This window comes from Odontesthes bonariensis, chromosome 7, assembly GCF_027942865.1.
Source record: "Odontesthes bonariensis isolate fOdoBon6 chromosome 7, fOdoBon6.hap1, whole genome shotgun sequence".
Lineage (NCBI taxonomy): Eukaryota > Metazoa > Chordata > Actinopteri > Atheriniformes > Atherinopsidae > Odontesthes > Odontesthes bonariensis.
The window spans coordinates 15,837,445-15,863,908 of record NC_134512.1 but is presented as its reverse complement, the minus strand read 5'-3'; the positions used below and the strand labels follow the sequence as shown (position 1 = coordinate 15,863,908).

At 38.4% G+C, this 26,464-nt stretch overlaps 1 protein-coding gene across 6 annotated transcripts in view; it reads right to left on the bottom strand.

Annotated features, from left to right (window-relative positions):
- Nucleotides 1–26,464, bottom strand: part of shank3a (SH3 and multiple ankyrin repeat domains 3a) — a 161,307-nt gene that overhangs the window by 74,254 nt on the left and 60,589 nt on the right. For all 6 annotated transcript variants that reach the window (XM_075469684.1, XM_075469685.1, XM_075469686.1 and 3 more), the window contains exons 4-11: nt 23,154–23,262; nt 22,476–22,627; nt 21,683–21,850; nt 12,629–12,745; nt 3,369–3,446; nt 2,997–3,063; nt 2,189–2,418; nt 1,830–1,999 (exon numbers count right to left, since the gene is read on the bottom strand). In XM_075469684.1, the coding sequence (XP_075325799.1) occupies nt 1,830–1,999; nt 2,189–2,418; nt 2,997–3,063; nt 3,369–3,446; nt 12,629–12,745; nt 21,683–21,850; nt 22,476–22,627; nt 23,154–23,262 (1,091 nt within the window). The remainder of the gene's footprint in view (nt 1–1,829; nt 2,000–2,188; nt 2,419–2,996; nt 3,064–3,368; nt 3,447–12,628; nt 12,746–21,682; nt 21,851–22,475; nt 22,628–23,153; nt 23,263–26,464) is intronic.

Here is a 26,464-nt window from a genome sequence, read left to right as displayed (position 1 = left end):
GGAAAATGTCTGCAAAAGATTTTTGCAGTTTCCCATCTATACCTATACACTTCACAGTGGAAGATTCCCAGCTGTATACGCAGTCTCACAAATAAATATACTTAGGAGCAGTACCTGGGTACAAAGCTCAGGAGGTGGGGCATTATGTAAAAAGTATGAAGAGATATCTCAGAACTCCACATGCTGAACTAACTAAGTTGTAATATTCGTTTACAGCACGTTGAGAATAGCAAAGGAAGCTCTCATCTCCCTGTAATGATGACCATTTCTGCGTTAAAATCAATGCCATATATATTTTGGACACAGTAACCTCCATATTGACCAGTAAGTGGAGAGTAACATACATGTCAGCAGTAAAGAGGATGAAGGGGTTACTCTTGTCAACACACACTAGGTTCTTGTCGCGGTCACATTGACATGCACTGTATCCTTGAGTTCCACAGATGAAACATGTCCGTCAACCACCAAACAAAACTAACAAACTTAAAATCATATATTCACAGATTAAAGCAGGAGTTAACACAGCAATGGATGTGGGGGGTTGTATCTATCCTGTATATATGACTGAAAATGATGAATGCACAAGTTATATATACAAGGGCGTGATTATTTTACAGAAAAAGAGGTAAAAAAAATGTGCATGTGTGAGAGTCCTTGATGGATGGTTTCAAGTGACAAGACAGTATTAGAGCAGAGAGGGTACAGCTGAAGCTGTGTCTGTTATGCAATTCCTCAGTCAGACAGCAGACAGTTTCACACAAACACACACATACTCACACACAGTGTGTGGGGTCAAGGAATCATTTCAGCTGCGTGCTGTACATAGGTGATCATTTGCTGACTAATAACGATAATAAAAAGCTTAACAAACCAAGTGTCTACAAACCAGTTTAATCTTGTGATCAGAGCCCTGGTTTACTGTGCAGTTTGTCAAATGGTTCAGTGTACAGTGGAGGAGATTTGTTCCAGCATCGACTGACAAGCTGTTCTGAACTGAGTGACATGTCCAATAACATTACTCATAGCTCAGATTTCAGAATGTATTCACTGTCTCTCAATCTCTCTCACAGATTGGCAGACCTCAATTAGTCCCAGTGGTGATTATTATTAGCCCCTTTCCATCTGTCTACCTAGCTGTGTGTGCAAGAACCTATACACATTAGTGTCTTGTGCCATACAAACACTTCAACAAATACAAATGCAAGCTTGATATATCTAAAATGTGTCATTTGCCTTCTGTTCTCCAAGTCAGACAAATAGTTGACCTCAACAGAGGTTGTAACAGATTTTGTTGATGCATGCCAAACATGATGCCTCTGATCAGACCACAGGCCACACAAAAACTACGCTGACTGTAACTGTAAGCTGTATTACCACTAAAAATCTGATACCAAGTAATCAGCATACATTTTTAGTTTCAAATCCAAGTTTATGTCTAATATATATGACTTTTCAGTAGAGGTTTTAAGGTAAAACAACTTTCTATTTGCAAGTGACTGATGAATAAATAAAGATTCTCCACTGGATGATTTCATGTCATGTTTATTCCCAGTAGCAGACGGGACCAGATGGAATAACATGCAGCGCTGCCTGGTGACTAACAAGTGATTCAAAAACATCACATGGGACTTGAAGACTTTTTAAACATGGTTTCAGTATAAAAGTAGGTACATACTCAGATGCCAGTCACAGTTTATTCAGAGTGGATTGCTGAAAAGACTGGCAAGGGCGGAACATGAATTAGGAACACGAAGAAAAAACTGTGCCCGAACTGTACAAGAAACTTATTGAGACTTAAATTTAACTTTTCAAAAGTAATCCTTACAGACCTGAGTCTTCCACGAGGTCCATGTCCATGAGGGTAGCCATGGCTGTGGGACCGTCTGGGGACCAGCTTGTCCTCTTCATGCATGTGATGTAGTGAAGGTGAGCGGGAATGTGAGGACCTGGAGCTGCCAGTACTCTGGAGACTGCTGTCAGGGATCTCTCCATGACGACTCTGACAAAAAGCCGAAGAGAAGAAGAACATCACATGGATGTGTAAAATAAACAAACTGTCTAGGACAAAATCATACACAGACTGAATCAGTGACGTTGTTCCTGTTTTCCTAAAAGCATTCATCATGAAAAGTTAAAGTTAAAATGTGCACACATGTTAAAAGTTTCACACCTTTCTAACATTTCTTACTTCTCCAAGGCTACTGTACTGTTGCCCAAAAGCTGGGAGACTGTGCAGTGATGGGACAGGGGAGTGACCCTGGCGGCCACGGGATTCTCGAGGGGGCTGACTGTGGATATGATCATGGTCGCCATTCAAGTTGTTGTCACTTGCAGAGCGGAGCAAGGATCGTGGTGAGGGCAAGGGGCCAGTCGTCACACGTCGCCGGTTTGTGTAGGAAGGAGTCTCCCTGAAAGGCACTGCCAAAAAATGACCAAAAGAGAGTCAGACTTACCGAAAAGCAGAATAACAGCAGAGATATCAATCCAGGGTTGTGCATTATCAATTTCAGCGTTTTATCATATTCCATCGCTGAGAGATAAAGAATCCAAACCAAAAATAAGACTCACTTCATCAACAAAGTTTGCTGAATAAAATAAGGATAGTAATAAGTTGCACAGTAAGGAATATGCTGTTCCTTTTAACTAGGATCGTTTCTAACAGTGGACAAAATATTTGAATAAGGTTATTAGGTTTATAGTGAGGTATTACATCCTGTCCACACCAGATGGCAGAGTTTTCCTGTGCGTTATTTCATACAGAGGAAAGAATCTATTCAACTCGTCAGGGATCCAATAATCCCATGAACCTTTCTCCAGACACCTCGTATTTCCATCTCCTTTATTCAATTTCTATATCCCTGCATTCAAACTCTAATCACTTTACCAAGTCTTTTTTCACCATTCTGGTCCAGCCGAACGTTTCTCTAACTCTACATCTCTTTCAAAGCTGTAATACTTCAAAGGGTTGCTTTTTGTGACTATTGGTGTCAACTTACCAACATCTGATGCTTTGTGGACCGTAATGATTTCTCCCAGATCAAAATTTCCAGCTATAATAGCCACCTGATAGAGTGCATGAAAGGTAAAGACAGAATATTTAAGTAACATAACACTAACAACAGTTATAACCGACTTATTCCCCTTTTTAAAATATTTTTGTCCCATTCAAAAACGTATTCATTTTCATAAACCCATACATATAGCCCTTTTCTGTATAATATGTTAAATTTGTGCATATGGTAATGTTTCAGATCCTGACTAAGTTTGCTGTGAATAGAGAAAACGTGACTTTGACAATAAATACATTCAATATGTCAACATGAAGTTGTGTACGTCAACAGGCAGCATTTGTTGAACAGCAAACGTACCTGAAAAGCTGTCTGGCTGTTGTAATTCTTTATCCCTTTATTGGCTCCCCGGAACAGAAGAACCCGTACACAGCTATCCTGAATGACAGCAAAAAGATTTGTGTGTTAGGATATAGTTGCTATTTGTGTCAATAAAGACAGGATTTTACATGCCACATCAGATAAAAAATACTTTAGCATCAAGTCGACTCAATATGTGTTAATTAGTGCGGATCTAAATCGTGAGGCGGTATCACTTATGGGAGAAACAACAAATGTGCGCAGAATCTATTTTGCTAAAATAATGCATGTATGAATGCTGAAGGGGAAGGGAAGGTTAAGAGATGAACAGTCCAGGCTGCCATGGAACCAGGAGAAAATTATTTCAAAATTGTTAAAAATACAAATCTTGGGGCACTAAGTCGCTCAGTAGAATGAACAGTCACACCGTTGTACGGAGACTGAAAGTCCTTGTAGCCACAACCAGGTTCAAGTCCTGGCTTTTGACTGTTTGCTACATTTATACCTCCCTTCTGTTCTTGTCTTCTCTCTGCAGTTAATATTAATATTCAATCGAGCCCACAAAACAAACAAAAAATAAAAAAAGGAAAATTTATACAATTTGGGTATGATGTTAAAAAGTCAGGTACCAAGTGGAATATTGTAATTTGAGGCCCATTCAATGTGGAAGCTAATGCCTGGATTAAAAGCAACCTCTATGATCCACAGTGAAAGAAAAAGGCTTACAAAACTGTTTAAGAGTGACTCTAGCAGAGGTGGCAGTGTAACAAGAATCTCTCCAGAGAAACCCTGTGGCTGAACATGAATTTGTGAATTTGAGAAAAAGACAGATCTGCGAGGTGCATCTACAAATTAAAAACTATATGTCTTTGCTTGAACCTCGGCTGACTAGTCACTACCTTATATTAAGAAAAGAATTACATCTCAAACTTAAGTCCAGAGACTTTGAGGCACTGATATAAACAATTTATTTAGTATGTGGTGTCAATCTGTAAACGATGCACTGTGAAACGATGCACAGAAACCTTAATGTTGTGCTGCTGTCGCATACTAAAAAAAAAAAAACAACAGAAAACAAAGAACACATGCAGTTACAGTCATGTTTCCATTACACCAGGTGATGTTACACAGAATTACCTTCATTTACCTTCACTGCAGCCCGATCTTAACCTTAACAGTAACTGCAACCCGCCAAACACTTCTCTTGATGTAGTCATAATCTCGCCTTCACTTTAAATAAAGTGTTAACTATAAAATTTAAATCAGCAACAGAAAAATGCATAAACCTTAAAAAGTACATGCTTCTGCCTTATTTTGAAGTCGACTGACATTCTTTATGCACATTCTCAAGCCTGAAACTGGACTGCAGTAGCCCAGGGCTGAGATACTGAAATTCATAACTTTGTTTTTTAGTCTGGCACCACAGTGCTTTGCAGCACCATGTCAAGTATCTGACAGTGTCTGGTACCTGGTAGATGCAGTAAAGAGACCCAAGACAACACTTTTGGCGTAAGTAAGAAAAAAGAGATAAAGTGTACCAGCAAGAGACATGACAAGAATAAACTGGAGACTGTTTATTGCTGGAGAAAACTCACAGAAAGAAAAACAAGACGACAGTCGGATTCAGTTTGCGTTGTTGTTGTTGCTAATGGTAAATAATAATTGATCAGCTCGCTTGTTGTGTTGTGCTTGCTTTGCTTGGGTCTGCTGACATCATTGCCAACATAGACATAATATACGTAGACGCCTTATAGATTGACGCTGCCTATTGGAGCTGACATATCAGCGTGGCCGCCATCTTGGATGGGTCTCCAATGCCCCCATATTACATTTATTTCGACTGAGGAAGGTATATATCCCCAACTGCAATAATCATAACTCCCCGAACTCCCCCAACGTTTTTGTCATCCACTTTAAAATACCTCCACACTCCCCCCACCTCCCCCCAGGTTCAAGCTGCTGCCGTGTTCTGCTTTGCTTTACGGCACGCAGCAAAGTGACGTCATGCCGCATGCGATGTTTCTGTGTGTCGTTGAGACCATAGACATAAAAATTTGGGGAGTTATGATTATTGTAGGTAGGGATATACACCTTCCTCAGTCGAAATGCAATATGGAGGCATTGGAGACCCATAAAAGATGGCGGCCGCGCTGATGCATCCGTGGTCAGCTCCAATAAGGCAGCGTCAGTCTATGAGGCGTCTACGTATATTATGGTTGGTTGATACAGTCTGACAGTACCACCACATAACAGTAAATACTAAGCTGTTATTTTTCCCATTTGTTTTGAAATATTATAGTTCTGATAAAAAAAAAAAAATTGAATAAATATACATATATAGCTATATATTCGATCGCGATCGGGATGAAAGGTCTGATACCGATCGAGTCAGAAACCATGTGATCGGCCCCGATTTCCGATCACGTGATCGGATCGGGACATCCAGCAGCATATTAACCCATCCATCCATCCATTTTCTATACCCACTGAATCTGTCAGTCAGGTCGCGGGGGGGGCTGGAGCCTATCCCAGTGGTCATCGGGCGAGATGCCCATATTAACCCGTGTTATGTTATTTATCAGAGATTGAGACGTATTTTCTAAACATGTCATTATATTCTCTGCCTCACAGATGAAGTCTTAGACAGCCACCAAAGTCCCCTTTCAGGCGAAGTCTTCTCATGGAAAAAAGTTTCGTTATTTTTTTGCAAATCTCACACCCACGTCTTTTAAGTTTTCATCCTTTCAAAAGGTTGTCAGCTTGCTTGCAATACATGAAACTGATTTATACAATGCAAATGATATTTTACACATATTGATCCCACACATACGCCACTTTCAAATGCTTCAATACATCAAATAAGAAAAAGTCAAATGTACTGCAGATGAACTGGAACATTTTCATTTTTTGTTTGTTGTATTTTTGTAAGTGTATTCATTACATATATTCTTGTATATTAAAATATACAGTCTTCCCAGGCTGCCATAAGAATTTGAGCTCATACTATTATGACCTTCTTTCTACAGACAGTGTTCTTATGGGAGCTTTCACATTAGGTGGGATTAATTTACAATTATGACAGTTCCACCCCTTTCACCTCCCCTAAAGTGTTCACAGTAATGACACCAGAAACCCCCAAGTCATTATCCATGAGACACTTGCATACATAGTAAAATGTGAGCTCCTGTGCATAACCTTTATAATTTAGTAAAGTACAACAGACTTAGTTAAGAGTCTGCCTTTTCAAAATTGGCCTTGCATGCATCATCATACGGTGACTGGATACGCAAAGTTCACATTGTTCAAACATATCGGACTTTGTCATGAAAGGGATGGTGCCTGTACTTATGACTGGTACTTTGCAGTACCATGCAGAAACTCTTGAAAGCGTGAAAGTCTGCCAGTGAGTCTAGAATGACAATGGCCAACATATCAAAAAGTGTCTGTGGATCTATTTTAACTTATTTACTCATTTACTTCTCCCTCAGTAGGGAGAAGTAGATGAAAAGTTGCAAATTTACTTAAAAAAAAAAAAAAACTTTTAGAAAAAACGTGTTTTTTCTGTGGGGCATTGGTAATTCTTATTGGTAATTGCTATAGTTATTTGTGTGTAAATGAGTGCAACTCCCTTGGCAAAATTTAGAAAACAAAGGAAGATTGAGAGACATGGATGTGTATACATGTGCTGGCTGGCAGAGTCGGTCGATATGTAATTTAGCACAGAGAACAGAAGTAATTGGACTAGCCTTGCGCTACAATTAACACAGTGACACTGAGTCACACATTCAGGAGAATGCATGCATAGATTAACTGAACATCTGATTCAGTTAGTAGAATCTATTTGGTTTTACTCATCAAGCTGGGCATATGTGACAACCTGCTCTGGGTGCCCTGGAGTTCCCTTTTTTGGCAAACACATAGATAGTGTGTGGGTGCAGTGACTGGGTCTGCCGTAAGCCAAGCTGTGGAAATTAAAGACATCATTATCAGAGCAATTTAAAACTCTAACTAAAGGGCAAACTGCATATTCTATGCTATGTTCAGTAAAATCTGGAAGACTACTAAAACGTTGTATTTCCTCTTCATCTCACAACAAAGAATAAGGCTAAAGTAATCAAAGTGAAAAAAAAGTACAGGAGACAAGAAAAAGTATAAAGAAGGAAACAAAGACATACTCAAACGAAGCACTGTAACGTATCTACAATAACCTTATTTTGCCCATCTGGAAGCTACTTTTAAAGCTCAATATGTTAGACGGTCTCTACTTTTATTATAACACACATGAATGGAAAAGGCTAAATTAATTCAAACTGTTCGGTAAATCCTCTTCAAGTTTCAGAGATGGCTTGAAAATTAGTTATAATAGTTATTAGTTATTTTAGTGTCAGCCCTGGCTGCAATTTGTTACATGTCTCCATGAAAAGCTAAGGAAAGATCTGAAAATGTCACTTGCATAGCACATCCAGCATGCGTATTTATTTACGTGGTAGAATATTAGCCTCATTTCACTCTGTCTGTTGATGCACTTGTCTTATTATCTTGCAATCAGAATTGATCTGCAGTTATAGAAGTCATTAACAGTGGTTTACACTGCATTTGGCAGTGTGGTTCTGTTCGGAGCTTTGTTCTGGGAAAGCAGCGGCAAAGAGACTCCAGAGTACAGAATAGAGCCACGTCAGTGATGAACATGACACTGATTAAGTCGGATACAGATTGGAAAAGAGGAGCCGGGGCACAGGTGGGTTGTGAAGTTGCTTGCAGAGGAGGCAGTAAAGGTTGGCATGTTAAGCAGTTTTCAGAGTTCTGTGTCAATTTACCAATTGAATACATAGACAGGAAACTGCTGATCAATCAGCTGATGGGGGGGGGGGGGCTGGCTTTCAGATCAGCTGATGTATTGAAATGTGGGTCAAGCTTAACTACTTGCCTGCCAGAACTAACACTATGTTAGATAGGGGAGTTTGAACACATCAACAGCTGGACCCATGAATTTGTTCAATTCAGTGTCTTCCCACAATGCTTTTTTCACAGAGACATAAAATACAAAGACGTGCAAATATGAAAGTGGAGGCCAATTACAGTGTGTGCAATCTGTCTAGCTATTCTCTCCAAGGCTTCCTATAGGAATTTATTAAGAAAACCATTTCTGTTCTCACCACGGTTTGCTAGATGTGATTACTTTAGCAACATAAGGATGCATACAGTAAGCAACTTCAAGAACTTAACACTGATAATGCTGGTTAGTCATGTATCACGTCACAGATTTGTCTCTCACTGCCATGTTTAAGCATTTGAGGATTCCTTATATGATTAAAATTGATGTCTCTCAGTAAATGTAGAGCATGCTTTAAAATAGATTGTGACAAACATATAAAGCACATAAAATACATTTTTTGAAACTGAAACACTTTAAATGAGAGCTGCGTTAGTCCTTGTTGTTGTGCGCAGCCTACAGTAGGTCAAAGCCTGCAGCATGAAATACAGTGACGCCTCGTTTGGAGTGCTTATCGTTAACTGTTCCATGAGTTCACTGGTCTGATTGGTTTGTGTCTTGTGCCTTTTTGCTTTAATTTAACTCATCAGTGTCGTGCCCATTTGCCATCCCCTACAATTCTGTCTCTCTCTTCAATCACTCACCAATGATCTCCCAAGGATCTGTCTGACAAGCAAAAGACCCCTGCCATGTCTTCATTCACTGCTACTGATCTCATCTGCCAGCCTGAAAGCCCAGTAAGTAAACACTAATAGCTTGCATTGAGCAAGCTTTTTCTGTTGATAATTACTGAAAGTTATCTTGTCATTTATCCACTCCCCTCCACTTTTATCTGTTCTTCTAACACTCTTTTCTTTCTACATATGGATCTATTGATCTTGCCACTGGACAACTAGTTTTCCAGTCAATTCTACCAGCCCATTTTTGTACTGTCATTGTAGATAATCATCCAAGACAGCCTTGCTTTAGGCCCACAGGAACCCTGCTAGGATTCACTGTTTCTTGGATCAATCAGCTCAACATGATGTTCGGTCTTCACTGGCACGACAACACTCATCCTCATCAGTTGGGACACGCAAGAGCTGGTATAAGGCTCATTACCAAACTGAGGACTTACAAGAAATAGTACAAGTAGCTGAAAATCAGCCTATTCATCCATTCTGTTTTTGATTAAAATGACTGCAGTCAGACACTCACGCAATTGTCTTTCAATCACTTTTAGGACAATTCATTGGCTCAACACTGACATTAATTACCAAATGACAAACTCCATTAACAACCAGAGCAACAGATTATCTAACCATAAAGTTAACCTGATCCTGAATTTACCCTCATCCTAAAAAATAATGTTTTATTCTAAAATATCATGTTTTATGTGCAATACTAGTGCACACCCCTGGTCCTCGTTCTACTGAGAAGTTAAGCATATAATTAATTCAGTCACGTGGATGTGTTAGTTAGTATTAAGTATTGATGCTTTGCCGACACGACTCTCAAACACTCTACCTCTCTTGTGAGACTGTGCTGTTCCAGTTGAGTTGAAGACGATCATACATCAGAACTGTGCAGCTGTGCAGCACACAGTAAAAATCACAGCACACACACATTGGCACACATCTTTCATTTTTTCGCATGAGAGAGAGAGAGTGGGATAGAAAAAATGCTCATTTAATGTTCATGAACCGAGCACCACTCTCTATTTCCCAATGAAGCAGCAGAAAGGCATCATCTTGAGTGCCTAGTTATATTTTTCTCTTTGAGGAGCCACAATCCAAACAGTACATGGGTAAACCCTTTAGGGTTTTTACACAAGTATGCTGGTTTTCACTGACCTCTTCCCCATGTGTTTCCCTATACTTTTCCCAATATGAAACACGTTCATTCATTCATTAAAAATATACACTCTTACATATTTTATTTTGTCTATAAAGTGCTTTACAATGTTTTTCTCATTCACCCACTTACACTAAAACTCAAATGTACATAGGCACTTTTTATGTACAACGCATTTTATTCTACATTCACAAATGACGCAATGATAGAAGTAATAAGCAGGTAGAGGATAACAATGCATTGGACTGCCACTTGAATATGCCCAAGCTGGGATGGGCACTCACATTGTGAGCTGATGCATGGAAACTATCCTGAAAATCTGAATGCTCTGTACAGTAACATCAAGTGTCTGTGTTACATAAATGTCCTAAAGGAAAACACTAAAGCCTGATTGGGTTCAATGCTGCAACACAGTCACAGCTCAGATGCTTAAACACATACATAACTGCCATATAAAATGCTACTATTTACATACATAAAATATTCTTAACTACATATTCAGATCCCCTCAACTTTTCCCTCCTTATCTTGTTTGATGGGCTTAAATGTACATTCCACCACACACAGTCAAGGTCATAGCCAGGTCGCTAAATCTCAACATCACTTAAACATCTAGCTAAGACGTAGTCTGTCTTTTATTCTCTTTCACAGTATCATAGCAAGACAGACAGCCGTGCAGTCACGCACAAAAAACAACAGTCATGTATGTATCCTGAACAGTAATTTCTGCTAAGCACATTAAAGAGCCCCTACTGTGCTTGGCATGGTTAGTAATGTTATATAAAAAAATCCAAAAAACTCACCAAAGATGCAAATCTCTAAAACACAAAGTGATGTTCTAATCCTTTCAACAGCTAAAGCATAGCTGCTTGTTGTGAGAATGACCCTTCTTCATAATGTCCAGATTTTCTTGAAGACTTACTGAAAAACACCTTGTCAGTAACAATAAAAATCTCCTTCTTCTCCTCCTCCTTCAACCATTGTGTGTTGAAAAACAAACAAACATGGCTAGGTAAAAATAAAAGTCAACTGAGCTAAATAGAAATATTCCATATGATGTGTGTCAGACACTTAACTGAGCTAATTGGCTGAACTGCAACACATTAACAACTAAAAGCAAAGCTAGTTATAAGGCTCCAGTATCTGAAATAATGCACGTAACATGACCAGACTGACTTGATTAAAACAAATGACATTCAACAACATTGTCTCCCTTTGTTTCAATAACAGAGGGATTCAAGTTAGCTCCTGATAGCCTTAGGGATAACTTTGGCACTCTGAGGCATTCAGTATTTTTGCTGCGCCGGAAGTAGTGGAATTACTAGGGCAGCAATAAAATTTCATTAACACACCGAAACAAAGACTAAAATTACATTATATGTTCAACAAATTATATGTTTGATTTTATGATTTTCACTGTCTCTAGGCCGTCAGGAAAAAGAAAAAAAGAAAAAAAAAAAACATTGAGCCTCAAAAAAATTTGAAGACATTAAATTATTAAATAATTTCCAACACTTTAAGTGTTCCCAAGAGAACAGCGGTCCTAATAATATAACTGCAAGAGTCTGGAATCTCCTGTGACATTTTATACTTTTGCCTGACCAAACTGATGAGTGGTTCACCCATCACCGACAATACAGGGGGAGCTTTAAGACAAATCTGTGAATCTTCTGAATCTGATATAAACCTGGGAGGGTTACTGTAGAGAGCCTGTCAATTCTGATGCTTCTGGTCAAATGAGATGGACCTAAAGAGGATCTGCTGGGCAGAAAGGAAAAAACTATCCAAATCCAGGTGTGAAAAGCGTTGTGAGAAAGCTCCATTGGCTGCCAAAGAATCTTCTGCAAAGGACTGAAAAGGACTGAATCAATAGTCTTTTGTAAATGATAAATGTCTGTAGTGTTTATAACATTTGCAAGAATTTCCGATAACATGTTTCCATTTCAGGTTATCAAGAGTAAATGAAGAGGAATAAATGACAATTCCATACACTAAAAAAAAAAAAATTTACAACACAAGACAGAGTAAAAAACAAAAGCAAAGCAAAGGTCTGTTTTTGCAAAACATTGCTAAAACCTCCATGAATGTTTAAGATGTGGTAAGGTAATGCAATGAAAATCAAAAGAGAAAAGACTGTGGACATTGTTAATTATTTAAACAGTACACTGTCAGATTGGACATAAATGAAAAACATGCCCATTCACCTTCATGACCTCCTATTTTTTCCCCTGTTGTCTAAAAGAGGCAGTTTCTCTTCTGCCTGTTCCAAACATTAGCGCTGGATTTAAACTGCGTCATGCACAACCATCCAATGCAAATTCAGCTCCACAGAGGACAAAATTGCCTCTTCACCCAAAGAACATTAAACACAACATGGAAATGTATTTCTTAATTTGTTCATTCATTCATTCATTCATTCATTTGTTAGTGTTACCTGGTTGTAGAGAGCACAAACATGCAGGGCGGTGTTTCCAGAGGCATTCTGGGCACTCATGTCCGCTCCATAGAACAGCAGATGTTCCAGGTGCTGCACATGACCGTAGCGGCATGCCTAAAAGCACAAATAAACACATTTATTTTTTTTAGCAAAGGTAACCTCTGTACAGTGTCTATGTGTGTCTAAAGAATGCACATTCGTAAGAGAATTCATCTTAAAGATGCTAAAAAAAGGATGCCTCTAATATGTCCAATTTAGCCTAATCCCCAGTGATTAAAAATTACCTAAACAATGGAGAGTCCATTGCCACATAATACAGCTATATATTTAATGTGCTCAAATCCAGAATTCAACCTAAATATGTGTTTCAGCATATCGCTGAGATAGTTGCTTGAAATACTAAATCTTTAAACCCCATATCTGAATCTCTGCACCTTTGATAAGTTTTGATTGGTCAACCAAAACAGATGTTTTTGGAAATAGCCCAGACTTTTCCTTGGGCTACTTCCTATGTGAAATCCTCCTCTCCCATGTTACTACCATTATCTAAAAAGAAGTGAAAGTCTTGTTTGTTTCACCCGAGGCTAAATGTAAATGTGTGAAGTTATTCTGGTAGGAGTTATGCCTTTTCCTGCTTTGTTGTTTCATATAACTTGAACAATAAACTTTTAATCTATTCTCTATTTCCTGGCTTTTTTACTTGCCCATTGACTTTGTGGTTTTGTCCTTTGTCCACTGACAAAGAGGCAAAAAGCTCTCCGCTGCAATTGTTCTCTCATTCTAGTGTTCTGTCTCGCTAACAGTGCATGACAGCAGTGAGACAGCACACAAATGATGCTGGGATTGTGGTTGGTTATCAGCCGTTCTACAGTGTGTCTTATTGTCGACAATTTCTACCACAAGAATAATAATGCTGAAAAAGACAGAAATCTAAGAGACTGGGAGCAGGAGTTGACAGGCTTGGAAAAGCAGAAAATGTGTATGGCTGAAAGACTGCTTCGTTTTCTATATAGTATGGAATATATAATCAAAGAAATATGATCCAATTTGACATTTCATCATCAATATCCTCATTTAAACCTTTAGTACATCCACACCCTAAAAATGTGCCTCTTCAGAGTAAAAACGTTTGAATAATACAAAACACAAGAATACAATTCAAAGACACTGTTTAAACAAGCTAATTAAATCATTTTCCAATGCAAGTAGTATTATGTTTACCCTCAGTGCTACAATGAACACAGAACTGGAGTTACGTTCAGTAAGTACCATCACCTCCCAGGGGACAAGCATGTAAGCTACAGCAACATGAAGAGATGGCACTGTGTCTTAGAGGCTTTAGTAAAAGTATGACTTTCAAAGATAATTAGTCTACTTCATTATTTTTGACAGTACCATCAAAGTAAGTCCACACTGCTGAACTGAGAGTGTGGTGCCAATGCTCTTGGAGACAGGTAAAATTTATACATTTCTTCTCTTTTAGTCTAAGAGTTTTTCCTGTCAATTTCTGGGCTTTCTTGTAAGATATTACAGTCAGTAAACATTTGTTTGTGTGAATAAAAAGACAGCACCGTTTGTACGTTTACCTGGGTGATGCTTTCCCAAAAAGTACCAATCAGAGACATAACTGATTAATATCTGAGATTTCTGCCTACTGACGAGAGTAGTACTACCAGTCATTTGATTCAGGAATGTAAGCTGATTAAATACTTTCACAATGGACCAAAATACCATATGTTAACAGGTTTGACCAGTCTAAAATAGGCTGTAGTTAGTACTATGTAGCCACATGTTTTGTTCAATGCAGAGTCAAGAACACAAACAGAGGAAAAGGAAAACAGTGATGAAAGGAAATATTAGTGCCCATACTGCATTATGCCACACTGCATACAGTGTGTTACAGCAGAGGATGCTAATGGACTGCGACCTAAATAACAAAGAAGGTGGTTTGCATTCAAATGCACTACATTTGTGTATTTATTTCACATACAGAATTCTCCTATTACTGATGCCACATGTTGTCATTTCAACATGTACTGTGCACTTTTTCATAGTCAGGGAAAGCAACTGAGGTGGACCACATCAGTCCAGCTCTGAGGTCTTTACACTGGCTGCCTGTCCATCAGAGGATCGACTTTAAAGTTCTGATGCTGCTCTATAAAGCTCTGAATGGTCTAGGACCAAAATACATCAGTGACCTCCTGACCCAGTATGAACCTTCCAGACCCCTCAGGTCATCTGGATCCGGTCTTCTATCAGTTTCCAGAGTCAGAACCAGACATGGAGACGCTGCATTCAGCTTCTATGCTCTACATGTCTGGAACAAACTCCCAGAAAGCCTCAGATCAGCTGAAACACTCAGTGTATTTAAGTCTAGGTTGAAGACACACCTATTTTCAGCTGCATTTGAATAAAGCTCCAAATCTGAAGCTTGAGTTTCAGAACTTAATCACATTTTAACTACTGATTTTATCTGATTTTATCAATTGTTCTTATTTCTTTCTTTTTTGTTTAAAATTTAAATCTTGCTTTTTATTTCTACTGTTTTAATGTATCTGTAAAGCACTTTGAATCGCCTTTTTTGTTGAATTGTGCTATACAAATAAACTTGCCTTGCCTTGTCTTGCCTAGTTTGCTCTTTGTAAGTCAAGAAAATATATCAACACATAAATTTATCAATGAACACTAAAAATGAACACCAAACCTGCTATGTGTAGAAACACATGCACTGCATGTACAGGTAATTGTTAGCGTTAGCTGTGATGTGGTAACTGCATATCGCATCAACTGAAATATTTAGCATGTGTTTGTTTAAATGTGACATGTACAGCTGTAGTCAGATTTTTTTTTTATCTGGTGCAAATTGGTCTAAGAAATATGCACGGTGGCACCAAGGAAAGACAGCTCTGGAAAAATCTCCCCTTGCATTATGATCAGTCACAGGAACTTTGGAAGTCACTTTATTTTCCTCTGCAAACTGCCACACCAAAGAAAGGTACAAATAAATAAATAAAACTAACTAATTGTATCTAAAAATTATGATCAGATCAGATGTGTGAGTAGAATCAATTAAAATGATCAAAAATAATCTTATTCAATGAAAATTTGAAGGGATTTGCACATATCTTCCTCTGCAGTGCATAATATCATTCAAATATTTGTGGAATCTGAAGGAATTTCACAGCACTCAAAGGGTAAGAGTTCAAGCCAACTCTGGACATCTGTGGTCTCATTCAATAGCTGTTTTACTCATATGGGCATGTGTAAAGTAGAAAATTGCAATGTGGTCAAACCAATCAGTATTTCTAGTTCTTTTTTTGGAAGAAACTAATGTTGTGAGCTACAGACCACAGCAGCTGAAGGTTATCGAGACATTTATCAGCAGCATTTCCAAAAGCCAGGTTGCAAAAAAGTGCACTGAGCTTTTGGCGCAATATGTGCTTCATTCCAGACGACTTCTCCTCCAGGGATATTTATGCGTTTTTCAACAAGAAAAGGCAAAACCGCATTCTGTGCACAATACACAGAGGTGTACCAAATGCAGAATTATGGGCTTCATATTGGAAAACCCTTCCTAGATTGATGGCAAGCACAATTTCTTCTCTAAGATCATTGCTGAAGTAACAATTGCTGGTGATCAACTAATCCAGTGGATCTAATTAGCGGCAGGCAGGTACTTAACCTCTTAATTCCTATGGAAGCATTAAGGGTTCAGTTAGATTTTTATACACTGCTTCTGCATTTTGACAGTACTTTATCACATAAATAATGACAGAGTTGGATCAGCCGTTTTTTTTTCTTTTTTAAATATGTGTAAAAAAATAATTGTTGGGTTTTGACTATGCCAAAACAAAAAAAAATTCTGAACCAGGAACATTTTTTAAAAACACAAAAATTAAACAAACCTGACCAAAATTAAGTGAAAACAAGCCACAATTTAGGAAACATCTGGCAAGCGTGGATTGTACTTAGGTGCATCATTTATGAAACAAGTCGCTTTCAGTTACAAAAATCTATTCAGCTGCGAAAAGGATGGTGTGCTGATACATTTCACACTTATGAAACAATCTAAATTATGTTTGGGCTTGTGTAATATTCAGAGGAGTAACATAAACAAACAGGAGGGCACATTATATATTTTCTGCACTCAATTCAACCTCTGTGTTCCATTCTATAATGCCTGTCACCAAACAGAATCTCAATATTGAGGTTCAGACTTTTTTTTACATAAAACAGCTTTATAAATTAGTGGAAAATGGCTTGCATAGGGGAAGGGTATACATTTTAGTTATATATAATGCTTGCCAAAAAAGCATCAGACAAATATGTAAATGACAGTGAAATTGTGGGATTTAGACTTAAAAAGGCTTATAAATCCCTAAATCCTCAGCTAAGAACTAAACACAATGCACCTCTCAAAACACCTGAAGGATGTACTACAAAGCAAGTACTGGCTAACTTTGTTGGCCATGACAGTGGTTCTGATCTTTCTTTGTTACGTCAGGCTTTCCTATCCAGGCTCTGCGTGTGCTCGTTTTAAAATGGGAGCTTTGCCCATCATTTGATGCTTGTTTTGTACAAAATTCACTGATTAGCTGACACTTAATTCATAAGATGAGCAGGTTGTATGAATGTAGAAGAGTAACATTCAGAAAAATTATTAAAAAACACAGTTGCTCCTATAAAAACAAGCGATAATCAGCTAATTGCATATATTAAGAAGTTGACTCATTTTGCATAACCATCGGAAAGCATGATTCCTATGACAACAACATGCATTTTGTTTTATGGTAACCTTCGGCTCAGAATCTATTGTGAAGGTACCATTCAAAACTGAATTCTGATCAAAAAGGAGATTTAAAAAGAATAAAATCTATTGTTGGATCAATTATTATAAAGATCAAATGCTAAGGTGTCACCTGATAAACATTTGTAGCTAACTCAGGTGCTGTTTACACATACCTGGGTATTTTGAAAAACGAAGACCTTTCCCTTCGTTTGTGCCTTTCGTTTATACACAAACAGAGTTTTTTCCTCTGAAAACGAAGCTAAAAAAAAACTCCGGCAAAAGTGGAGATTTTGGAAAAACTCTGTTTAGCGTTTGTGTGTAAACTGGTTGAAAGAGACGAAAACGGAGTTTTCAGAATGGAATGCGGAGTTGTCGTCATAGTACAGAGCCCCGCCCCTATCCGCCATATTGGCAGGATGCTAGCGTGATAACGCCATTCATTGTTTATCTGGCAAGCATGGAGGTACTAGCAGCATTTCTGTTGTTGAGAGCTATACTCGCTTGTGTGATTTTGAAAATTACAGTCATACAATGTATTGAACAATAAAGACATTTTTCACGGCTTTACCAGTTTTATAGTCCAGCGCAACGTGTAAAAGTAGCTCAGTCTCGCTATTAGTCCACACACATGAGCCTGGCGCCATATTTTCTTCTTGAAAAGGATCCGGAAGTTCTTCCTGTCTGCGGTTCTCTATTAGGCTTCTGATTGGCTTGTATGGAATTCTCATTGTTCTAACACTGCCACCGTCAGGCTTGGCGTAATTTAACAGCTCCTGATAGCGTATCAATGTAGACGTGGTTTTTTTTGAAAACGGGGCTGTGTGCACCAAGTTTTTTTTTAAAACGAAGGTTGGAAAATATGCGTTTATCAAAATACCCGGGTATGTGTAAACAGCACCTCAGTGTGTAGTAAGAGATGCTTCAATTCTGTGAGACCCATTAACATTCCTGTGTGGAATTTGTTGACTCAAACCCACCAGTTAGAGCAGATGTTGGGACTTAACTAACTTTGAAAGAGATAAAACATCACTTCACTTTAAATTGACCTTGATTTGAATGCTGCCCTATTCATCGGACGTTCCCTTCCTGCCAAAAACCTTCTGCTGCTAACCAGACAAAAATGCTTTTAAATGATAACCTATCAGCTCAAATATACAAAAGACACTGAAATGTAGAGGAGAATCTCAGACCAAAGACTGGCCAGATGCTCTCTCCCATCTAAAACAACTTGCAAATCACAGATCCCCTGACAAGACCTCTACTTCCTGCCAGAAAACCAGACCATTGAGGCTGTCCAGATCCTCTTTGCCACATTCAAAGGGATTCCAAAAGGGATTTTACTATGTACATCATTTATATGTGTGTTACTTAAAATGGGTTAACTAAAGGAAATCAAATTGTACAGGTCATTTAAGGTTTTTGTACCACTTAGAAGATTGTACAAAGTATAAAAAGAAAACACTTCACTGGCAAAAAAGTACGAGAAAAATTAGTCATTTCTAGCCAAATCTAGTATTCAAGCCTAAAATAATGAGTTAATAAGACTTATTTATTAATCCACTTTCATGGTATTGTGTGTGTTTCTTTGAGTTAACGCGGGATAAGATGGCATGCAGTTTAGTTCTTTATTCACATGTATAAACTTACAGGCAGTCACCTGGATTGGAAAGATATTTCCACCATTAACAAATAAATAATCAATATTATTTCAGTTTATCTTTGGGATTTAAAGTATTTTGTTTTATTTGATACATTTAACACTAGAAAGCTTGCTTTACAGATACAAATGTCACTGTCTACATAATTTAATATTGTGTCTGTATTGCATGGTAATAGTTGTTGTTTCCAGTCATCTCACAGGCTGAAAACTGAGCCTAAGCCCAGCTCCCGTTCCACCTGTGTGAATGTAAACCTGGAGCTGAGGGGAAAAAAGGGGATTTTGAAAGAAGAAAATCAGATCGTGAGAAGCTTTTCAGCAGGGGTGCGTATGCAGAACAAGGACAACTAAATCAGCCAACAGTAAGCTCCAACCTCCCCCTTTCTTTTAAATGTCATGGTTGGTGTCTAGAGATGCAGCGTTATAACCATTTATTACTTCAGAGTTGCTAGCCATTAACCTATATTTAGTCCCTAGAATTAAGACCCCAGATTTAACCCAGCTCCGTAATCTTTATCCATCTTGCTCTTTTGAAGCATTTTCACAACTCATATCCATATGCCATAACTCTCACTACACACTTGCTTCCTACAACAATATTCCATGTGAAAATAAGGTCTTACAGCACACACTTTTCCTGTTTGTGATTCAAGGTTCACGTTTTGGTTGAAGCTTTCTCTAAATATTTTACATCTATTTTAATGAGTCGTCGTAAGTTTCCTTTTGTAAAACTGTGGTCAGGGAGAACTACTGAGTAGCGCAGTGAGACTGATTTCTATTGTTTATTATATTATTCCCTCCGTCAAAGGGGGCGCCCTTTATTTCTTAGTCTTTCCTTAATTTCAAAGTGAGTATGCTACACATTGTATTGTGGTTAAATTTACTTATTAAAATGCTAACATCAACATATTAATTGATATCTCAAATAGTGGTGAGAGGGTGTCTGTATGATGTGTTGATACATTTCACAAGCCCTTTATGAAGCCTAAAATGTTGTTTGGGCTGGCTTCAAGGCTGCTGTGATTTTGACTGAAAATATAAATAAACTTACAGCCAGGCCATAGCCGTGGGAACTAGGGGTGCAGGGGGTGCGGCTGCACCCCCTGCTGAATGTGCATTGCGAGATGGTGGGGAGCTAACAAAAATATATTTCATGAAAACCTATTGTACAGTCTCCTCCAATCGGGATTCGAACATGCGTCTGAAAACACAAATGTTCCGACTCAAACAACGGAAGCACGTCTCTTACCAACTGAGCCACTGCTCCGGTCTACCGTTACAAAGTTGCTATTGACATCTGTAGCTACTCCGTAATGCGAGACAGCGCGGTTTACTTATGTAGCCTATGCTTAGACTCGACTGTTCTCTGCTAGTTTGCATCCATTACAAATGCATCGATAAACATAATAAAATAGTAAAAAAAAAGGTTAGACAAAAATAAAGTTAAGACTCAGGACTCGCGTGCCGCGTGTAGGCTCATTCCATGAGGAGGCTGAGAATGAGACGTGGTTTATGATATTATGGCACCTCTGGTTTAATGTCCACTGTCTGTCTGTCTGTCTGTCTGTCTGTGCTCGTCATCCACAGAGACCCTCGATGGAGGTGTGGCCAACAAGTTTAGCCCAGCAACATTCTGTTCTCTATATAGCCTATTTTTTTTAAATGCTGTTAAGCCAGCTGCCGCCGAGCAGTAATGTACGCATAGTTATTTTTTTGAGTTTTGAGTTATTTTCGACGATGCTGTTATTGCAGCTACCACCGCGCAGCATGTAGTTAATTCTTAATTAGTTTTGTTAGTGATTACTTTCGACTGATGTTGTGTGAGCTGACGTGGGACACATCACACACATGAGTTCAGTAGGCCTAATGTAGGCTATAGGCTACCCTAGTTGCCATGAATTTTTAGTGCTTTAATAAAATGCAATATTTTACCAGTTGATGAGGCTGCATACTTTTTTTTGGAATGGTATGGGTGTTTGCGTTGACCATAACGAGGGCAAAAAAGCCGCCACTGACCTAAACTGTGTGTTCAGGACACGATTAAACACAATGTAACAACAGGAACTTAAACAACGTTCTAATATAATTAAAGCTCGCAACAATGTTGCAAAATATGCGCCCTTTACACACGAGCACGGATAGAGTTCCACGGTCAGATTGCAGGAAAGGCTCCGTTTTTTGCTCATTAAAATATTTCATTGAAGGAGATATATACAGCTATTTATTGTATTTACATAATATTCTACAAGTTTGAGAACCCCCCCTTTTTTTTTTTTTTTTTTTTTTTTTTTAAAACCGCACCCCCTGTTAAAAACTACTTCCCACGGCCCTGAGCCAGGCCCTTTTAAAACCTTAATTTTGCACAAATGTATGCTTTTAAACTACCAATTTGCTAATTTGCGACGCAATCTGAGGCCTGAAAACATTTTTAAACTTTTACGACATGTCTATAGACTCGTGTTTTAAATCAATGGAGAAAATGCTTGTAAAAATCTAAATTTTCTTATCTCCACTTCCATCAAGCATGTGTGGGGCAGTTGTGTGTTGTACAAAGTATCCCATGACTGCTGTTATCTGCTTGCATGTGCGTGTCACTGTGTATTACCTGGTGTATCTCCTGCCAGCCATTCTCATCCACACAGCCGACCTGTGCATGGTCATGCAGCAGCAGTTCACAGCAGTAGGGGTCTCCTCCTACCGTTGAACTGTGGTAAAGAGGAGTCAGCCCCCTACTGTCTTTGTAGTCAGGGGATGCACCCAAGTCCAGCAGCGTCTGTGGAGCAAAGACACTGTTTTAATGCCTTTAGTCACCAGTCTAAACTCTGATTATTTTCTACAATGCAATGTGAACATCAGAGAGACGAGTGACCTCAACAAAGTGATTCTGGTGACAGTAAGGATAAAGTTAATTATAACACCCCAAATATGGCATTTGCAGCACTCTTGAACTGTGGGCCATGAATAACCTATTCTAATAATGCTTTTCCATATTCCATTTGAAGAAATTACTGGAGTAAGAACCTCAGCGTTTCTAAAACAACATCTTATTGAACTTACATGGCGCGGTGACATTGAATATTTGGCAATGACAGCATTGTGGGGAAGTGACAAATTCAAGTTTCAATAGTTCTGGCTCAATGGTGAAACAATTGTAAGACTCTTATAAACCCTTTCATACATTCAAGCCCATTAAGTGGTTATGCCAACCCATTCAAAGGGGGTACATTAGCCTCACATATTGAGTAATTGCTCAAGCACCCTCTGTACTCCATTGCTTAAGTACCTACTGTAAGAGGTAACCAGCCTGCATGATTGTATTTCTTTTTCGAGAGGAAAATCAAGCAAAAGTAATAAATTTGATGATTCAGCTTGTGTATCGCTGTGTGCACTATACTAACTATGAGTGCTGTGTGGTTTTTGCTGCGAACGGCCTTGTGCAGGGCAGTAATGCCATCCTTTGTTCGGAAGTCCAGATGTGCACCTCCACTTTTCAGCACTTTGATGAGGTCTGCACATCCCTCCAGCTGTGCTGCCAGCGTTAGCGGACACTCTGTAAGAATCCAAGAAATGAGTAAGAAAACTGTATGAAAGATCAACACATTTGCATGATATTAACGTTAATTCTTATTAGATAAAAAACATTAAACATTTGACGCTGTCCGTATTCAATGATAAAATTGCCCATTACAGTTGAAAATGTGGGTTTGCATTTCCACTGCATCTGTATAACTACGTTGGCTCTGGTGACTGTCACCCTCCATTCTGCCAAAGTGGCTGCTTCCTGTTGGTGTTAAACCAACCTATTCTTATGTGCCCATCGCTTCACAGCTCATCTGCCAGAGTACAGGTCACACAGCAGGGAAACCTCTTTTATGGCTGGACAAACATTTGCATATACATGAGAAGATTAGCAAGGCGAATAATCCAGCTTTATCCAACATGCAGAAGGCTTATTTCAGAAAAATCCACAAATTGTTATTTGTGGTGAAAACAGACATATCAAGGTTGTAAAAAAAGGGAATATGCCCACTCAGGCAGGGTAAGTAAAGGATATTTCTTACGAAAGACTTCCTCACCTCCTGTGTCAGGATCATGGAAGTTAGGGTCCAGGCCTTTTTCCAGAAACCTTGAGACCTTTTCAATGTTCCTTTGCTGCACATATTCCATAAACTTCTTCAGGTTTGCCTAATGAAGGGAGACAAGGGAAGGGGGAGAAGGGTAAGAGGGGAAAAGGGGGAAAAGACAACTGTGACTGGGTGATGTCAGACTCGTGTGGATGGGGATGTTTAATAATGCAGTCCAGAGATGAAAGCTACAGTGGTTGTTCTCTCCTTCTGTGTTTGAAGGTTTTATTTCTATCCTGTCATGCCATCAAATGGACTAGAAGATATTTAAGCTATTATAGAACAGACTGAAAAAAACGGGGTAAGGGCTTGAAAGTAACACTGTAACAAAGATTTTTCCTTTAAAGATTAGTGCCATGAAAATGGGATCCTGGGGCTCATGTCACATTTTGGGTTCAAATGTAATGGTTATAATATTGTACACTGCCTCAAAGCAACACTCACACCTCATCAAGTCTAAAATAGATGTTTAAAACCTCATAACACAAGCACAAACACATTCACAGACCAACATGCAAATATGAACCACCCTAAACTAAAAGGACACACTCAAATACACTTTATTTCCTTTGTGCCTTTTGAGATGATTGAACATATGCATAAACTCTACTAAAGCAAGTGCAAGCCTATAAAGTACATATGAAAATTAAGCTGTCGGCAAGGCATTAGCATGAAAGAACAGATCAATCTTGAGAATATCTGAGATACAACCGTATATCTCAGATTCAGTTAAAGGAATATGTCATTCGGTGGATCGAATGAAAGGAAATACTGAAAGAGGTTTAGTGCACTATAGCTTAAACTCAAACACATAAAATTTAATTGAAAACAGGAATGTGTACCTTTAATATATAATTACACATTATCTGCAGTATTCCAAATAATCTTCACAGATGACCTTCGTTACTTTTGCATTTTTTCATGGTTTCTTTGCCATAGTCATTACATTATGATCACATGTAGAAAAGCATCCAGATACACATAAAAAAAATTTAAAAATCCCGTTTTGCAAGATGTAACAAAGGTATGTAATGTCAAACATTAAAACACACTCTTACAAATATGAACATGCACGTGCAAAAATGACAACAGAATGCATCAAGCCTTTGGCACTCACCATGTGTAGCATCATAAACTGTCTAGGCTGTGCTCTGAAAAGTCACACCCTTCAACACTTTCCAAATTCCACATTACAAATCCCTTTCTCCTCATGCAATATCATCTGCTGCCTGCTTGCCTCTACAAGCCCGCCTCTTGTTCACACACATCACTGACATGCTATGAGGATGTGCCGACCGCTATGCTCACCATCTCTGAGGCAAACTGAGTGAGAGAAATTCACTTTGGCTTTTTCCTTTTTTTTCAGGTGCTTCAAGGCAGTTGTTATGGTGATGGGATACAAAGACAGCTCCAGCAACCAATGTACATGAGTGGGAAGAGCACTGGGGTTATGTTTGTGAGCTGTGACTCTGTATGTGAATTAGAGTGTTAATGTGTTCTGCATAACCCAAGAAAATGCCTTAGAGAAGCTCTGGGATGATTTGCCAGTCTTTTTGCCTGCTGAACAGAAACCTGATAAATAAGTCTTTGCACTGATTTGTCCTCTTCAGTGAGGGTCTTAAAAAACTCTTTAATACATTCTCCCTCTTGCTATCTTTCCCTCTCTGTAACACACACTGACAAATGCAAAACACACACGGCCTTTAGATTCAGAACATTCTGGCAACTGTCTACTCTAAAATCAACTGAAGTGGGACTACAGTATCTGTTATATATCAGATTTGAGAGTCAGGACAGGACAGGTGGAATGACCATATATAATCAGTTTTATTAGCTCTTAAGTTCCTGATGACTTTACTTTGGTAATAGAACTGATAAACATATAAATGCAAATATATTATTTCAAAGTTATTTCATTTGGGTCAGGTCAAAACATTCCTTCAGAGCTAGAGATAGAGGGAGATATATATATATATATATTAAACATACTATATGCATAATGCATGCATATAGTATGTGATGGGTTTCTTGCATTTGTATAAATATCACTTGATGTTTGTGCTCCCGGCGGGGAGCAAAATCGCAAGTAGTAGTAACACGATTCAAGTTTTGAAGTAACACAAGACAAGTTTTCTGAATGATCTTATCATCATTTTACATTTCTAGTGTGTTTCTGCTCTCCTTATTTGAAAATATAATCATCGTGGTGGTAATGTTAGTTTCACTGGGCTCAATAAGTAAAAATATCAGCAAGTTACAGTTTACAAACTGACACATTTAGCAGAAGGTTATACCTACTGGAAACCAATTCATCTAAACATCATTTAACACAGCCTGAAACTCATATGAGAAGGAAATTCTAGATGCATACCAATCTTTAGATGCATATACTTATGTTCTCTGTAGCTACTTTACATGTGATGAATTCTTATGACTAATGATGACATTTTTGCATTTTGAGACAAGAAGTGGGCACTACAGAGACTTTTACTGCCTTTGGGACTCACAGTCTGCCCTTTTATTATTTTGCCCTTGGCAAAGGGATGAAATCTTTTGTAGATATCAAACAATTTACATAATTCTTTTGGTAGTTATTACAGTTAAATAACTTGCTATATCTGATTAGCATCAACCTCTGCAAAGAAAAACTGGAATATGCACTGCTTTCTGGCCCCTCATTGCAACAAGTCTATTTTTCCATCTGTTATGCTCTAAACAATTAACAGGAACAAGAATATTTGGAGTCAATCAAATATTGAATGAGTGATATTACATACTCTCTTGAAAAAACATCATGTAACAGGTGCTTGTTCGCAGCTGGTCCAACTCTTGAACCTCCTCAGAGTCACTTTGTTTTTTACTCTGATAGAAAGCAGTCACCATGTAACCACATTGTGCATGAATGAAGCAGAAAGTTATCTGTTTGCATTTTCCTATTCTCCATTCATGAAAGCTTGTGGGTGCACTTACAAAAAGACCTGTAAAACAATAGCAAGTGGGAAAAAAAAACACACTTCCAAAGTAGCTCCTGGCCTGTTCACTTTTTTACTCACGTTTAAGTCACATATGAATGGACATGGGTGATCAGTAATCACAGTGTGTATAATTTCCAGTGATTTTTAGTAAGAAAAATGCACTTTATAAAATATAGTGAAAAATTAAATAGCCTGGAGAAGAAATTTGCACTTGTGGCCACATCATTTACACAGACGTAGCTGAGAACAAGGCACTTATGAGGTACAATAAACATATATCTAATGTTG